We start from the raw sequence: 18,735 nt of genomic DNA on the forward strand, positions 1-18,735 counted from the left end.
GCTTTGACGCGTACCAACTACCTAAGCATTGTTGCAGACCATGTACACCCTTTCATGGAAACGGTATTCCCTGGTGGCCGTGGCCTCTTTCAGCAGGATAATGCATCCTGCCAAAAATACAAAAATGATTCAGGAATGGTTTGAGGAGCACGAGTTTGAGGTAAAAATTCCCCAGATCTCAATTCAATCGAGCATCTGTGGGATGTGCTGAACAAACAAGTCCAATCCATGGAAGCCCCACCTTGCAACTTACAGGACTTAAAGGATCTGCTGCTAACATCTTGGTGCCTGATACAGCACACCTTCAGGGGTCACGACGGGTCAGGGCTGTTTTGGCAGTAAAAGGGGGACCAACACAATTTTAGGAAGGTGGGCATGATGTTATGCCTGATCGGTGTATTCTGTATATTCTATGTGATACATATGTTCAGTCCCTGGGGATCGAACATTCCAGCACGCTAAGCGAATTGCTCACGTTACTGGACAGAGTCTGTCGTCCATCAAGTGACTGTGAAGACGCCTCGATGTGGCCAGGGCTTCACTGGGGAATGTGCAGCGACGAGGTACCTCGAAGCTTCAGTTTCATACTTAACAATATAATTAGGTTTTGTCGCAGACCTTGGAAATCTGTCTGCTACAGCAAGATTCAGCCAAAAGTCGTGTAACTAACGTGGACACAAACCAAACACTACAAACTTCTCACGCGTGCTGTAGCTCCATGACTACGCATTACTGAAGCCCTTGAATCTGCCACGACGTCATTAGCTTCTGCGCAGTTCGCAGCGGCTGTTGATGTCCTCGAACACACCGGGAAAGATTCTCGTTGTGGTCCCCTCGCGTCCGTGCGAAAGCCCAACATTTCGCATGGATTTAACAATCTCCAGTGTGACATCTGGAAGGACACACTCCCCTGCTGTGTGTAGTCACCACACACACACGTTTGGTTTGTGTTCTGTTCGATGTGGGCAGGTTATGAGGGCGTGAGGTGTTTAAAGGCTGCTAGAGTCTAGGGAAAGTATATGTTAGCCAGCTAACTAAGTTAACTGCTGTCAGTGTGAAAGTGACAGTAAAACTTCCCTATTAAGTGACTGCAACGGCCTGTGAGGATTAAACCTGTTGTTCCTGTGACTCTGGATCATCACTTCGCATGAAAGGTAAGGAAATTATGCTGTTTTGTGCTCTTCGCGTCTGTTGTTTATGTTAGCTGCGGGACAGAGAGCTCAAACGAGTAACGTTACGTTAATACTTCTCCCTAATTCTGCCTGACATCTCTTACCTCATTTACTAGTGCGAAGATTCATGAAAGTTTGTAAATAACGCGTCGAAGCTTGTTTTTATGAATTACTTGCAGTATTTTACATGTAACTTGGTCAAGTGTTGTTGATAATGTCGCTTGAAACGGAAGTTTAATAATGCATTTGAAAAATAAATGCTTCTTCTTGATAGCTCATGTTGACTAATGTAGTTAACTAAGGTTATTGTAAAATCTTACCGTTAATGATACTTCTTATGTTATCAAGTGAGCTAAAATATCCACTTTGAGTTTGTTTTGGATTTTTTTTTACGATTTAAGTCTTGTTTTAAATTAAAGAAACTCATGCTTGTGAAAGAAGAATTGTGTAAATATTGATTTATTCTACTTTACGTTGCCGTAGTCACGTTCACACATTGTGTCACCTGGAAGTGAGCCTTTAATTTAAATGTTGTCAGTAACATTCAGAGTGGATTTGTTCTTTATTAAGAAATCCAAGTCTGTTTCATAAGACTGTTATTATTAAAATCTTTGTTTATGTTTAGCGTACAAGTACTATTTTTTGGGGTCATACATCTGGGTAACACCATGCATGGTACCTTGAAAATATCATGCTTTATATATTTATTTTTCATAGTTTGCATTCCAAACATCCAGCAAAACTGCCCAGAATCACCTAAGTTTAGTCGTGTATGCTTTCACTGTTTGTTGTCTAAAGTGGTTGCATGAATGGATGTTTGCTCTGTGTCCAGTGCTTGACACTTGCATGCTAGTTTTACATACACATTTGGACATGCCCTGTATTCTTGTTCCAGAGGAGGAATGGCGTTGAGCGCTAAACTGTGTCGTGTGACTCTGGGGGTCGAGGGTATGACCTGCGGCTCCTGTGTTCAGTCCATCGAGGGCCGGATTGGGGGCCTGCCTGGTGTCATTCATATACAGGTGAGAGTGACTTTAATGCCATCACGTCAAATCAGTGCAATAAATGAGTGAGTGTAAATGTGATGATTACCTCTGTTATTATCTTTAAATATTTTTTTTAATAAATATAAGTATTGCAAATATAACCGTGCCTGCTTGGCTGATTAACAAAAGAGTTAACTCACAAAAAGAAGAGTTTCAAAATATACCAACAGCCTATAAATCTTTTCTTTTAGTGAATTAACATTGTGTAAAACCTCGGGCTGCTTGATTATGGTAAAAATCATAATCAAATATGGTCATATGAAATAGTCTTATTTCATGAAATGAGTAATTTTAAATGTCTGTGAAATGTCATTATCAATACTTAAGCAAAAAATAATTCTAGGTTAATTAATGTCCTCAAAACAGTTACAGAAGACAAATAAACAGTGAGCAATACAATAAGAACAATATACTAAATTACAAACAAAACCAACAAAAAATATACAGCAGAACAAAAATACAAATGAATTAAACAGTGCTTTAGTTTTTTCAGCCAGATGTACTAACAGTCGTATTCAGATAAATAATACATTTAATATAGTAATCAAATGTAAAATTGATTTTATTCAAATTTAAAAGTTTATTCATTCAAGAGCAGTGAGTGATTTTATATTTGTCTTTTGTTGTTTGATTAATGTCTGCAGCAGATTTATTAGGCTGCTGTCACTTTAAGTGCAATATACTGTTACACAGTACACACATGCTCTCCCTCAGTGTTTACATTCACTTGAGACATAACTGACTGTGTTTATGAGGATAATTACCATAACGGCATTTAGGCATATTTGTTTGTAGACTATCTGATCGTTTAGGCGCATATCTGAAGCCCATAGTATACTAATGCGTGTTCCTCAATACTCCCCGTCTCTGAGCGGGCGCACAGAAGGCCGTCTAGGGAACAGCATCTCTTTTGTGGGTTAATGTGCTTTCAATAACACTGTTTAATCTGTTCAAACCGTCCCACAGTCTGCATTTTACAACACTCACTTATTCGGCTGATTTGGATGTCAAGTTTGGGCTTTTAGGAAGGAACGAAAGCGCACCGCTGTGAAGGAAAGGAAGGTGCGAGGGACCGAATGCAGCAGCGGCACAATAAACGTTTTACGTCAATTATCTTGTTTTCATAATCGTTGGAAGCCAAAATCAAAATTGAAAAAGGAATTACCATTTATCGCACAGCCCTAGTGTTAGTGTCAAATTGTGTGTGTGTGTGTGTGTGTGTGTGTATTTGATCAAAAATATAGTAAAAACTATATTATTACATAATTGTATAATTTAAAATGAATGTTTACAAATTACAATGATTTCTTTAAATTAAAATTGCGTCACAGCACAGGAATAAATTACATTTTAAATATACTAAAATGATAATCCATTGTAATTATTTCTAATATTTTACTGTTTTGACTTCTATCATTTTATGGTTATTAGCCACCCTGACAACTTTTCATAAACAATTTTGATAGATCACTATTATCATTTCCAACTTCATTGATTGTTTTAATCTCTCTGAGCTAATAACGGGTCTAACGATACAGTATGATCAGTTTCTTTATTTTTATTATGAACACATTTTATATGTACCTTTCCAGCTTAGGCATTTCCACAATGATAATTAGTGTAAATTTCATCCTTTATCCCTAAACAAACACATATAAACCTAGCTAAGCCCCAGATTAAATTTCCAGGTGTCCTTTTTCCATGAATCATTGTCTTTCTGGGTGGCTGACAGAGCAATCTGACAGCAATATATGGTGGTAATAATATTTACCAGAGCCTTCCCTCCAGCGACTTCCACGTAATTGAAGAAAGCCACTCGTATGTTGAACTTAGAGACACAGCCTAATTGTTGTAATTCGTCCTGCCCTTTCCCTTAAAACACAGTTACCCTGCAGACATGGGTCAAACAAGCAGATAATTGAATCATTTGTTTGTCTAAGATGCCATTTTAACCTTTGAAAAGCAAACTGGTGGTATTACTATTGACCAATACTGTCAAATGCCAAATACTATAAATGTCTTTTATTAGATGGCTTTGTCTAAGCGAGCAGTCAATATACTGAGCACCAAAAAGCAACTCGTTCAAAAATTGTGCTTATTGTGCGAAACAAACTTCCTGTTGTCTCCTCGTGAGGATTTCAGGGTTTAAGGGTCATATGATGATATGAGTGAATCACCAGTGTGAGCTGCCTGAGGAATCACATTGGCTTCATCGTCACACACACACTGTATGCGATGATCGAGCCACATCAGCACATGCTTAAAGAAAATTAGCTATTTTTTCCATTTAAAACTACATATAACAGCAGCTCATACTCTGGAATGTTTCATAATAACAAGTTTATCAGGAACATTAACTAGCATTCCTTATGCTTTTTTAAATTGTTTTTGAAAGAAGTCTCATGTTCACCAAGGCTTCATTTATTTGATCAGTAATATTGTGAAATATTATTGCAATTGAAAATAGTTTTCTATTGTAATATATTTCAACCTCCTAAGACCCAGTAAAACAAAGTCTTTTGAATTTGGTAGTTTTTCATGTCATTACATTGTTTAGAGCATAAGAAACAAATGGATTTTTTTGTTGGTTTTTGAAAAAATATTTTTGTATTCAGCTAATTAGCATATTAATGTGTTCTTGGAGCAACATGTAATGGAAAAAAAAGTGTATAGTAATAGTTGGTAACATTTTCATAATAATATAATAATATTTTATAGGAACATTGATATATAATTTCTTTCCCTATTCACTTATTGTGTCTCCCAAAATGCCTGATAAATATGTTTTGTAACAGTCATATTTTGATTAGAAACATTTTCCTGAGCTGTTGATTTATAAAACACAATTTGAAAATTACTAAGATTTAAATGATACTTACAAAATATTATTTTCAGCATCATTACTCACATGATCCTTCAGAAATCATTCTAATATGATGATTTTCTGCTCAAGAAACATTTCTGATTATTATCAATGTTGAAAACAGTTATGCTGCATAATATATATTTTTTGTGGGCTACACTGTGATACATTTTTAGGATTCTTTATAAAATTTCTTTAAAAAAAATCTTATTAAACCCAAGCTTTTTAATAGTGTAATTACAATTAAAATTTCCCAACATGCCAAAGTAACCCAACATGGGCACTACCACCTAGGGTTTGGCAAAATTCAGATATGAAGAATTATAACTGCTGTATTTACGCCCCACATCAATTTGAAATGGAGTGATAGGAAGAAATTTAGGGGGCATGAATCAAGTGACCTTCCCTGTTCCATAAATGTTCTGCTTGTCTGAATGTAAGGCGTATTAAATACGTAATAATTTTTATAACTTTTAAACAAGGCTCTCAAGACAATGGTTTATCATGATAAAATTAAAAAAGTTAACAGCAGTTACTCTAATTGTTGTGTCTTTGAATTTCAATTAATTGTAATTCTACTTCTTTTAATTTGCATGTTAGTTCTGTATACCATTTGCCTCTTGAATTCAAATTCAGGAATTGAATTGGCATTCTCAATTCTGTTATGAATGATGCACAACTTACTTATACCATTGTGATTATTTTGAGCCATATCTTGCAAGTATTTCAATTCACATTTATTTGTATAGCACTTTTCAGCTTTACAGGAAATGCACGTGTTAGCAGCTGTTATCAGAGGTGACTGTGTCCAAGTAATGCATTTCAGAAACATGTATATACATATCACACAGTTAGCTAACAATGTATTAATTTAAGGCAGACACAATGAGCTCATTGAAGTAATTATTACAAGTTGTCAACATAATGCTTACAATATATAGGAAATTTAACATTGGTGCATAAAGATTCAGAGTTTGCATCATCTGAAGTCCTTGCAGGAGTTGGAGTCGTCTCTTAACTTGTGTGGTCATCTAAAGTCCACAAAAGAGGCTGGATCCAGACTGGATCTGACATTAGTTACCCCGGTGTGGTCATCCTGAGATAAAACAGAAAAGCAATTGGAAAATAATTAGCGTAGCTGCTGTTCAAAACATTAAAGCTGCAGTCTGTAACTTTTTTTGGGGTTAATAATTATCCAAAATCAATTTGAGCAAGTTCACAAGCCAGTATTCAAAATGATCTCTTTACCAGCCCCATTCAGCCCCATTGACTTTAATTTAGATTTAAACTGGGAGAGTGAGTCAGGGCCCTGAACAAGGGATAGTTCACGCTCTACATTGACGTTCACATTTCAGCTTCCTAGCTGGCTGGAAAGGTTCTCAAGAAAGTTATTTTTATTAAGAGTGCTGTCCAGTGCTACACATGCATATCATGTAATTCAGTACAGCTGGAATGCAAACAATCAGCATCCAGGAAATATCTGCTGGTTAATGAGGTGTTGTGCAACCACGGGCACGTATGCCATTTCCAGTTACTGGAACAATGCTGTTCTACGAGTAACTGTATGGCTTTTATTGGGCAATTTGACTGTGAAGTGTTCTGTAATAGAGCACAGATTATCACATTATGACCTTTTTTGTACCACAGGTGTCTCTGGAGCTGAGCAACGCAACTGTGACATATGACCACACTCGCCATAGTCCAGAATCCTTAGCAGAGGCCATTGAAGATATGGGGTTTGAGTCCAGCCTAACAAATGCTACGTCAACACCAGTGCAAACAGAAACCAAAGTATTCAGCAAAGCAGGATGTAGCACAGACTCTGTCCTACGGGCACGGAGCGCACTGGCCCAGATGAAAGGGGTGCTTGAGACGCAAGAGAGTGCTGATAACCAAAGCCTTGCTGTCAAGTTTGTCCCGTGTCTGGTCAGTGTGGAGCAGCTCAGGGAAGTGATGCGCTTCCTGGCTCCTGATGCTGCAGGCAGCCCAGCGCTCAGTCCACAGGAAGGGCCGACTTCTCGCAGCTCGAGCGGGGTAGTGGCGGTGAAAATGCGTATTGAAGGAATGGTTTGTCTGTCCTGCACCACAACCATCGAGGGCAAGATTGGGAAGTTAAAAGGGGTTGAGAAGATTAAAGGTACCTGACATTTACCTTTGCTTGAGTAAAACCATCTCCAGTGTTGTCATATTGAACTTTTAACATTTATTGGTGAATCGTGTTGTGAAGTTTACATGGTATAATGAAGTTTATACTCATTGACCTTTTGCTGCCAGTAACTATAGATAAGAAATGAGATCTTACACAATTTATACATTTAGGTTGACGTAATGAAGATGACCTTCACTTTCTCATATCTTGCTCAAAGTTGCACACGTTTCTTTTCCACTGAAAATGTTTTATCCCTACATAAATGATAGCACTTTAAAAAATAATGAGAGATCGTGACAGTGTACAGTGCTCTAGAAGTTTATTCTATATAAAGTGGGTCGCCCCCTGTATTACATTGTCCCGTTTATGGTTAGTCTGCCATGTTGAGATCACGTGACCAGCTGAGTAGACCTCGATTTATAGTCCCTTAACACCACTATCAGACAAAATAAATATGCCATAAGTGACAAGTATGATTGCTATTGGACATTTTTCAATGTCACCAGTAACCATAAAGTTACTTTGTGATGCTACATTAATGTTGTCATGAGACTGGAATTTCTAATGTCCGACAATACCTTGAAAATAATGATGTTCAAAGGCTTTGTTGATGCCACAGGTAAAAATTGCCACAACATTAAAGGCATACAATTTGACCAATTTCTAAATTAATTTACTGTTTTGACTAGACCGTGTTATTAACTAAAACTCGGCTTTTTGAGATTCCTCAGGCCTTATAGCTCTAAGAGGGATTATATAACAATATTGATGATAAAATAGTATTATTATTATTTCTTAAAGAGCACCTATCATGGCATTTAAAATGTTCCAAATATTGTTTTAGAAGTCCCCAACAACAGTTTTGCATGCATGCAATGACAAAAAAGACTTTAGTTTTCTTATAATATGCATTTATTTTTACCTGTTTTGACAGCGATTGTCAAATGATTCCTTTAGTGATTCACTTTTCAAAACCCCCCCTTTACGTGACGCTAATCTGCGGTGATTGGTCCGATGACCCAGTCAGTTGTGATTGGTATAGTCTGTGCAGATATTTTCGGAAACGGAACACCCATCAAAGTCTTATAGTGACAGTAATTTGTTAATATGTGTCAGGAGTTATGAATATGAAAACCGCGTCTGTACCGTTTGATTGTAATATGAGCCTCAGCTGATCTCATTCATAAAAAAAACTCCTCTATTCTCCTCACGAAGACTTGCGACAAATCAACATCCCTCAGGGCTTTTAGTTCAAAAGTGTGCAGATGAGGAGACATATTGATAGATTCTCATATGTCTGTGTCAAATTTCTAAACAGAGGAGTATTTTTTTTATTCAATACTTCCTCAAAATGCGCAGATATAGCCTAATCATGAGCGATTGAGTATGTGTTGTTTTCAATTCATACTGGCAGCCTGAGGGTACTCTGTGCACATGTAGTCCATGTACAGACAGACGAAGAAGATACCATGTGCCATAATAGAAGTCCATAATAAAAGCTTCCTGAGATCGCAAAACATACATTTGACGACTAATAAACACTCAATCGCGACGATGTATTGTTTGTCTTCAAGCCACTTAGTCTTCAAATGCTCATCCTTGGGCAGATGAAAAAAGTTTGCTTTTGAGTCACACTTCAGAACACAGCGTCTCGTCGCCATGATGTTTTCTAGTTTTCACTGGCGTCTTGGAGCGCAATAAGTGGGCGTATCGTATTCAAATAACTTGACAAGTTGACGTCATCTAGTCAGAGAAAAAGCTTCGGTCTTCTAACGATTCTTAAAAATGACTCAGAGTCGACTCTTACTTTTGAAAGAAAATAACTATATATACGGTGCACTGTCATATTTCAAATTATGCAGGATGTTTTTGTTCACTTAGATCTATGTTACACACTACATGAAAGGTACATTTCAAAATTCCATGATAGGTGCTCTTTAATTTAAATTTAAACCATTTCAAATAATCCATTTTTATCAACCCTATGCTGTATCCAAACCAACAGGTGTCAGTATAAAGTTCAAGGCCATTGTTGTCAATCAGCAATAATGACTTAAAGGTGCAGTAAGCGATTTCTGGGAATTATTGTTGAACACTGATATTTCAAATCAACCCAAACAAACACAATCCTCCCTTCATTTTGCCGTCCCCCAAATGAATAAACAAACTATGCAAGCATGCATGTCTCTTTATCATCGCTGAAGTGAAGCAAAATAAAGGTTTGCAAAAAATAAAGAGAAGATGACAAACAGACGACAAGGAAGAACAAAAAATGAACATGCAGTACACAAGACTATATACAAGCAAGAGTTTGGTTTTAGTCGTCAGCAGCACACATTCAAAACCAATGTTCCTCACTTTTGGAGCAGAAACAACGCAACCTCAGCGTCCGTTTTCAGGCCTTCCTGCTCTCGTCTCTCCAGCATTGAAAAGCTTTTCTCATATTAACACGGGTCCTAAAGGCCCCGATATACTCACAACAAAGTTATTTTTCGTTCTTTGCTTAGGAGTAAAACAAAGTTCGAAGTACCTGAGCAGCCATCTACTGTAAGCGAACATGCGACGCCGCCCACACTGCTAAAAATGCTGGTTAGATGAATATGTAAATATGTGCTGCCCGCTTTCCTCTCAATAAAAAATAAACAGCAAAATTGAGAGCAAGCATTTTTTTTAAAATAAAGCATAAGAAAAGCTTCTGATCATAGCATCGTGGATATGTTTGCACAAGTTATGCAATTCGGCACTCTAGTAAAGTCACGTCACGTTTATTTATATAGCTCTTTATACTATAGATTGCTTAAAATCAAGCAGCTTTACGGTATACACACAAGAAAACAGTGTCAGTTTCTCATTTCATCAGAATTACAACTTAATTTTCAACTATAAAGAAGCTCTCCAATGTGTTTGTTTTCACTCGCGTCGTCTGATCTTGACGGACTCAGCGGAAGAAAAGAAATGAAGCGTAAAAAAGATTTCGACGTGAAAGAAGGCAGAGCCTCATCGCACACCTACCTATTACGTAATCGCCAAGGACCAATGGTAGCACCAAGGTGTTTACCAGCCGTTTCGAACTCCCGAAAGGTTCGAAATGACATCACGGCAGTTTGTTCTACGATTTCGCTATCAGTCTTAAACCTCTTGCATGATCATAACCCTTGTTTTAAAACTCTATTCCTCTGACATTTTCTCTTTTGTAATGTCTCTCAGCCATCTCTCTTTCTGCAGTCTTTCTTCAAATGTCCCTATTGCGCACTTTCTCTCTCCACCCCCATCATGAGTGGACACGCCCCCTACTGCTGATTTGCTACAAGTGTGTTGTGCTTTTTAAGAAATTGCTTACTGCACCTTTACGATGAATGTTCTTATTATAAATTCTTGAAATAATATTTACTTAGTATTGATTTTGGTTTTGTCCATGCTTTTTCAGTCTCTCTAGATTCCCAGGAAGCCGCTGTTGTTTACCTGCCTTATGTCATCACAGTGGATGAGATTGTGAAACAGATCGAGTTGGCTGGTTTCAAGGCCATTGTTAAGTCCAAACCTCGTCAATTAAAGCTTTCGGCTAGTGAAGTAGAGCGTTTGCTAGGCTCTCCCAAACAGACTGCCTCCTCTCCAGAGGAGAAGGTTTCTGAACCGTCCACAGACTACACCATCACTACACTGATTCAGGTTACAGGAATGCACTGCAAGTCTTGTGTGGTTAATATTCAGGACAATATATCCAAGCTGCCTGGTGTGAGTTCAGTTGTTGTGTCTTTGGAGAACAGACAAGCTTCAATTCAGCACAACCCAAAACAAGTCTCAGCAGTGGAGCTACAGAAAGCCATTGAGGCCCTTCCTCCAGGGAATTTTAAAGCTATTGTCCCAACTTCCCCAGAGCCAAGCTTCCTCCAGCCTCTGGTATCAGTAACGGAGATCCACATCGAGGGCATGACCTGCGGCTCATGTGTTCAGTCCATCGAGGGCATGATCTCTCAGAAGAAAGGAGTGAGATCGGCCCAAGTGTCACTGGCCAATCATCAGGGAACCTTTGAGTATGACCCTTTATTGACTTCCCCTGAAGAGCTGAGGGCCTCCATAGAGGACATGGGCTTTGATGCTTTTCTGCCTGGTAAATGTTTCTTCTATTCCATGGGGCATATGTTCCCTTCTATATACCTTCACTACTGACAAATATAGGCTGGTTAACAGTTTTACATTGTCCCATTTATGGTGCTTTTTGTTTTTGAATACCTCTGATGCAACTCTTCATATAACAAACCTGAGTTGTATGACTGAGAATAACTGAGGCATCAAACCCATTCGGTTTTAAATGCAACTTCCAAATAAGTGTCTGTCTGGTAATTAAGTAAGAACCTGCTAAAAGCAGGTTAACGGGTTAGTTCAACCAAAAAATGTAAATTCTGTCAATCCCATACGATTTTTCATCTTTGAGACACAAACGAAGATACTTTCAATTTAATCTGACTGATTCCTTTCCCTCCATTGAAATGTATTCCACTTTGATGCTTCAAAGTGTTCAAAAAGACATCATAAAATAAATCCATAATCACTTTATATGATGAACAGATTGAATTTTATTCACATGTATACATTGATCAACGCACATACACTCACCCAAAGGATTATTAGGAACACCATACTAATACTGTGTTTGACCCCCTTTCGCCTTCAGAACTGCCTTAATTCTACGTGGCATTGATTCAACAAGTTGCTGAAAGCATTCTTTAGAAATGTTGGCCCATATTGATAGGATAGCATCTTGCAGTTGATGGAGATTTGTGGGTTGCACATCCAGGGCACGAAGCTCCCGTTCCACCACATCCCAAAGATGCTCTATTGGGTTGAGATCTGGTGACTGTGGGGGCCATTTTAGTACAGTGAACTCATTGTCATGTTCAAGAAACCAATTTGAAATGATTCAAGCTTTGTGACATTATCCTGCATTATCCTGCTGGAAGTAGCCATCAGAGGATGGGTACATTGTGGTTATAAAGGGATGGGCATGGTCAGAAACAATGCTCAGGTAGGCTGTGGCATTTAAACGATGCCCAATTGGCACTAAGGGGCCTAAAGTGTGCCAAGAAAACATCCCCCACACCATTACACCACCATCACCAGCCTGCACAGTGGTAACAAGGCATGATGGATCCATCTTCTCATTCTGTTTACGCCAAATTCTGACTCTACCATCTGAATGTCTCAACAGAAATCGAGACTCCTCAGACCAGGCAACATTTTTCCAGTCTTTAACTGTCCAATTTTGGTGAGCTTGTGCAAATTGTAGCCTCTTTTTCCTATTTGTAGTGGAGATGAGTGGTACCTGGTGGGGTCTTCTGCTGTTGTAGCCCATCCGCCTCAAGGTTGTGCGTGTTGTGGCTTCACAAATGCTTTGCTGCATACCTCGGTTGTAACGAGTGGTTATTTCAGTTAAAGTTGCTCTTCTATCAGCTTGAATCAGTCGGCCCATTCTCCTCTGACCTCTAGCATCAACAAGGCATTTTCGCCTACAGGACTGCCGCATACTGGATGTTTTTCCCTTTTCACACCATTCTTTGTAAACTCTAAAAATGGTTGTGCGTGAAAATCCCAGTAACTGAGCAGATTGTGAAATGCTCAGTCAGGCCCATCTGGCACCAACAACCATGCCACGCTCAAAATTGCTTAAATCACCTTTCTTTCCCATTCTGACATTCAGTTTGGAGTTCAGGAGATTGTCTTGACCAGGACCACACCCCTAAATGCATTGAAGCAACTGCCATTTGATTGGTTGATTAGATAATTGCATTAATGAGAAATTGAACAGGTGTTCCTAATAATCCTTTATGTGAGTGTATATAGAGCTCATCAAACATGGTGAATTCTGCAGCTCAAACGTGAACCGTGAAACGAGAACCAATGATGTTTGTTCTTGTGTCACAGATGTTCGTGGCAGGTTTTTTGAGATTCACCCAACAACCATATTTGAACGTTTGTCTTTTTACTGTTAGCATTTTGCTGTATAGTTTGACTTTTCCCTAACTGTATATGATCACTGAGGGAATTCTTTAAATTTAAGAAGGCACAACATACACGCACAACATCTGTATAACCAACTAAACATTTGTCTTTTCCGTTATTGGTATTTTGTAGTTCTAGATGTATTGCCATTTCCACTGAAAGCTGGTCACTTTAAACTTTTTCCTGCCATTTTTACAGAGACCAATTCATTGGTGCCTTCAATGGTTAAAAGCCCATTGCTGCCAGCACCGTCTGTCCGCAGCTTATCGTTATCTCCAGTCTTGTCAACTGTGAAAGAGATTGAAGCAGAGAGTGATGCTGAGCCTTCAGCAAACACTATTTCCAAATGTTATATCCAGATTGGAGGAATGACCTGTGCCTCCTGTGTGGCCAATATTGAGAGGAACCTCAAGAATGAGCATGGTAACCCCTGATCTTTCCAAAACAAAATAATGCTAGATTATATTTACACACAGCGGTTGTTTAAAATTGATTAAACAGAATCAGTATCTCTGTTACAAAACAAGAGAAAATTTGAATGTATATATTTATATAAGCATGATTGTAATTAATTAGTCATTATGTCTGTCTTCCACAGGTGTACACTCCGTTTTGGTTGCACTGATGGCCAGTAAAGCGGAGGTTCGATACAGCCCGTCAATCATTGATCCTCAGAGAATAGCGGAGTTTATCCGAGAGCTCGGTTTCACTGCCACAGTCATGGAGAATTACGACGGCTCAGATGGAACCCTGGAACTTGTGGTTAGTATTTCATCAGGATCCTGTTGTTGATTTGTGACCCATTTTTCTATCAACAAAAGTTTGTCTTTTGTTGCGTTTCTCTTTACAATAGGTCAGAGGGATGACATGTGCCTCCTGTGTTCACAAAATTGAGTCTAATTTGATGAAGCAGAAGGGCATCCTTTATGCTTCAGTTGCCCTGGCAACTAATAAAGCCCACATCCAATATGACCCAGAAGTGACCGGCCCTCGAGATGTAATCAGATGGATCGAGGTGAATTCACATTCATTTTTATGTATATAAATATGTTCAAATATATATTAAGATCTGTTCCAAAACCTAGTGAGCTGCCCACATAGACAGCATTTAACTTAGCAGTTTGCTAACATAAACTCTACTGGAATCTGTGATAATTGTGAATCAACTGTTTGTTTTGCGTAAGGAGCACTGTTTTGAGTTGCTGTGCTCAATCAGTCACTTATTCATTTTAGTGTCTGCTTATTATGTTTAGGAACAGAGCTATAAATAATATTATAGGGAACTATGCAATCTGCTTTGTAGCATGTTCTTATGTGAACTTCCTTATTTTTGATGAATAGAACATGGGATTTACAGCCTCTCTAGTGAAAAAAGATCGTCCTGGAAGTCACTTGGATCACAGCCTTGAGATCCAACAGTGAGTAAATAAGCGAATAAGAGGGATACTGCAAGTTTCTGAAATTAAAGGATTAGTTCACTTTTAAATAAACTTTTGCTGATAATTTACTCACCCCCATGTCATCCAAGATGTCCATGTCTTTCTTTCTGCAGTCGAAAAGAAATTAAGGTTTTTGGCGAAAACATTCCAGGATTTTTCTCCATATAATGGACTTCAATGGGCTCCAAATGGATCAAGGTCCAAATGACAGTTTCAGTACAGCTTCAAAGGGCTTTAAACGATACCAGACGATGAATAAGGGTCTTATCTAGCGAAAAGATGAGTTTCTGCGAGAAACCGAGCAGTATTTATGCTATTATTTTACCTCTTATCAGATGAACGTAAACATCGTTGAGCTCCGCCATAACTTCTGCAGAGTGAGGTCAAAATACAAGCGTGGTCATAGATATATCGATCGTAGATGCCTCATTCTTTTGATCCGTGCAGGCGCTAATGAGGCATCTACGAATACATCTATGACCACGCTCGTATTTTGACCTCACTTAGCGGAAGTTATGGCGGAGCTCAGCGATGTTCAACTTCGTCTGATAAGAGGTAAAATAATAGCATAAATGCTGCTCAGTTTCTCGCAGAAACTCATCGTTTCGCTAGATAAGACCCTTATTCATTGTCTGGTATCGTTTAAAGCCCTTTGAAGCTGTACTGAAACTGTCATTTGGACCTTGAACCGTTTTGAGCCCATTGAAGTCCATAATATGGAGAAAAATCCTGGAATGTTTTCATCAAACACCTTAATTTATTTTTGACTGCAGAAAGAAAGACACGGACATCTTGGATGACATGGGGGTGAGTAAATTATCCGCAAAAGTTTATTTAAAAGTGAACTAATCCTTTTATCTTTTTTTAAAGTGCCCCAGTTATGCTTTTTTTTTAAAGTTCCTAATTTTGTTTCAGAGGTCTCCTACAATAGGTTTACATGCATCCAAGGTCAAAAACACTTTAATCTTCTCATAATATACATTGCAGCATCACCTCTTTCTCACAGTGTCTGAAACGGTTTGATAAATGATTTAAACCCCTCCTTACCGAGAGACTACTCTGCTCTCATTGGTCAGATGGCCCAGTCTGTCAAAAATTAAACAGGCAGCCAATAGGCTAGCATTTCTTAGTTTCGAGTAGGAACACTGGAATTACTGACAGCTTGTTTCAGGCATTTCAGAATTCTTTATTTTGGGAAACAATAACTTTTATCTGCACTTTGATCTTTGAAACTTTGCAGACCTTTTAGATTCACAAACAGCTGTATTGCAAACTATGCCTACATGAAAGATAATATCTGGAAAAAGCATAAAAGAGGCACTTTAAAACAGAATTACCTAAAATAAGAATCATGGAATTTCAACTTAACCTTCTTCGCTGCTTTGGTCCAAAACCTAGTGAGCTGCCTTGATGTTCACTACTTGCTTTCGGCTTTTTGATCAAGCACAGCTAATGTCTTTCTTTTGACTTGTGTGCATAAGTTCACTTTGCTGTTTTTCTCCTAGGTGGAAAAGATCGTTCCTCATCAGTTTGTTTTTCTGTGTGCCGGTTATGGGCATGATGATTTATATGATGATCGTGGATCACATGATGGAAATGTCCCACCACCATAACGCCACAGCCGAGGACAGAGAGAAGTACCACTCCACCATGTTCCTGGAGAAACAGCTTCTGCCAGGCCTCTCCATCATGAACCTGATCTCATTTCTCTTTTGTGTCCCTGTGCAGGTTGGTTACCTGCCAGTTTCACTATTATCAATGTCTTACTTTATATATTGAAGTTATTTGTCTACCGAAAAAATGCAGATACTTTATGTACTGAATGATAGATCTCTTTGTATTTAGTGACTGATACTGGTTTTGTCTTTCTGCAGTTTATCGGTGGGCGGTATTTCTACTGTCAAGCCTACAAAGCTGTCAAGCACCGGACGGCCAATATGGATGTGCTGATTGTACTGGCAACAACGATCGCATTCACATACTCTTTGGTGATTCTTGTGGTTGCTATGGTAGAGAGGGCAAAAGTGAACCCCATCACCTTCTTCGATACTCCGCCCATGCTGTTCGTTTTCATCTCGCTGGGCAGGTGGCTGGAGCAAATAGCTAAGGTGAACAAGCATTTCCAGTTACACAAGCTATTAATTTACCTCCTTGTAATATTATCTCTTAAAGTGCCCCTATTATGCTTTTTGGATATTACATTTGATGCAGTGTGTTATATACTGTTGCTGTTTGTGAATGTAAAGGGTCTACAATTTTTAAAAAGTTAATGACAAATTAAGTTATTGTATCCCAAAAGAAAGAACCGATTCTAAACTTCCTGAAGCATGTCATGAGTAATTCCAGTCTTACTTCCTGCTCAAACCTACGTGGGTTCATTGGCTCCCCGTGAATAACGTCTACTTTTGACCCAAGCACTGTTGTTGTAGCCGAGGTCTGGAAGAGTTTGGTTTGTGTTGTCGACATCTCGAAAAGACACTGTTTCATGCAATTCCAAAGGATGAGGACTCAGGCTGGAACTGATATAGTATAACCGACGCCATTGTTATTGTTCGTATCACTGTGTATCAAGAAGAACCAGAGCTGAAATTTAGATATGGTAATGGACGTTTTCGACCTCCAAAACAAAAATTAGGAACCTTTTAAATAGCATAATAGGGGCACTTTAATTTCCTGCATTGTTCTGCACTAATGTTGATGTGGTTTTGTCGTTTATCGCAGAGTAAGACTTCTGAGGCTCTCTCCAAGCTGATGTCTTTACAGGCGACAGAGGCCACTGTTGTTACACTGAATGATGATATGTCTGTGTTAAGGTTTGTGCGACTCCTGTGATGTGTAGTTTGTATTTCCTTTCAACAGAAATTACAGCAGACTTCCTTCCACATATGACCTTGTGTTGTCTATCTCAGTGAGGAGCAGGTGGATGTTGAGCTGGTGCAGAGAGGGGATGTTTTGAAGGTTGTGCCTGGAGGGAAGTTTCCAGTGGATGGCCGAGTAATTGAAGGGCACTCCATGGCAGACGAGTCTCTCATTACGGGTTCGACAGAGCAATTTTCTCCTTACTAACATAAGTACAAACAAAGGAGGCAGGGTAATTGTTGTGTATTCCATATATAGTGATGTCCAAAAGTCTGAGACCACTAGTAAAATACTTCTCTTTTGCATTTTGTGAAGTTTTTCACTCTGAATGGTATTAGTTGCATAAGATCATTATTTGTTGAATGTGAAAATGTTTTAGTATTTGGTTGCCGTTCTACTTTAATGGCATCATCTCTAGAGCACGGGAATTAGAATATCTGATGTTAACTTTATCCAGTATGATTTGAAAATAAAGTACAAGATTTTTGTAACAATGGAGGCAAGAACATCTGCCTTTTTCCACAAAATAGCGTAATGTCACAAATTAGCTTTTTTGTAGAAATAGTGTAGAAATAAAGGGATAGTTCAGCCAAAAATGAAAAGTCTGTCATCAATTTCTCATCCTTATGTCGTTCAAAATTCATAAGACTTAAATGGAGATATTTTTAATGAATTCTGAGAGGTTTCTGTCCCTCCATTGAAAGTCTATTCACCCAAAAATCTGACGCTTCAAAATGTTCATACAGAGTTTGAAGACTTTGTTTAATCCAAGTCTTCTGAAGAAACAATCACTTTATAGGATGAACAGATTTCATTAATTTGGTAAACGGAAGCTCAATCATGCTTGTTTGACTTGCGAGAACCAATGAGGTTCATTCTCGTGTTACCCAGCACGTTTGAGCTTCAGCAAGAACCAATGAGATTAATTCTCTTGTTACTCAGCACGTTTGAGCTTCCGCAAGAACCAATGAGGTTCATTCTCTTGTTACGCAGCACATTTGAGCTTCAGCGAGAACCAATGTGGTTCAATCTTATGTTACGCAGCACGTTTGAGCTTATGCAAGAACCAATGAGATTCATTCTCTTGTGTCAAGCAGATACACTACATATATCTTCATATATTCAAGATGAACAAAAGACTTATGGGTTTGGAACGACATGAGGGTCAGTAAATTATGTCATAATTTTCATTTTTGGGTCAACTAAC

The 18,735-nt window shown here is 38.5% G+C and overlaps 1 protein-coding gene across 1 annotated transcript in view; it reads left to right on the forward strand.

Annotated features, from left to right (window-relative positions):
- The first annotated feature begins 506 nt into the window (after positions 1–506).
- atp7a (ATPase copper transporting alpha) overlaps positions 507–18,735 on the forward strand; it is a 34,933-nt gene continuing 16,704 nt past the window's right edge. The window contains exons 1-12 of the mRNA XM_079839517.1: positions 507–1,154; positions 2,068–2,194; positions 6,729–7,218; positions 10,658–11,341; positions 13,429–13,653; positions 13,829–13,992; positions 14,084–14,245; positions 14,572–14,648; positions 16,175–16,397; positions 16,544–16,777; positions 17,391–17,482; positions 17,579–17,706. Coding sequence (XP_079695643.1) covers positions 2,075–2,194; positions 6,729–7,218; positions 10,658–11,341; positions 13,429–13,653; positions 13,829–13,992; positions 14,084–14,245; positions 14,572–14,648; positions 16,175–16,397; positions 16,544–16,777; positions 17,391–17,482; positions 17,579–17,706 — 2,599 coding nt within the window. The 5' untranslated portion in view covers positions 507–1,154; positions 2,068–2,074. The remainder of the gene's footprint in view (positions 1,155–2,067; positions 2,195–6,728; positions 7,219–10,657; positions 11,342–13,428; positions 13,654–13,828; positions 13,993–14,083; positions 14,246–14,571; positions 14,649–16,174; positions 16,398–16,543; positions 16,778–17,390; positions 17,483–17,578; positions 17,707–18,735) is intronic.

The sequence above is a fragment of the Gobio gobio genome, assembly GCF_949357685.1.
Source record: "Gobio gobio genome assembly, chromosome: 16".
In the NCBI taxonomy this organism is placed as follows: Eukaryota; Metazoa; Chordata; class Actinopteri; order Cypriniformes; family Gobionidae; genus Gobio; species Gobio gobio.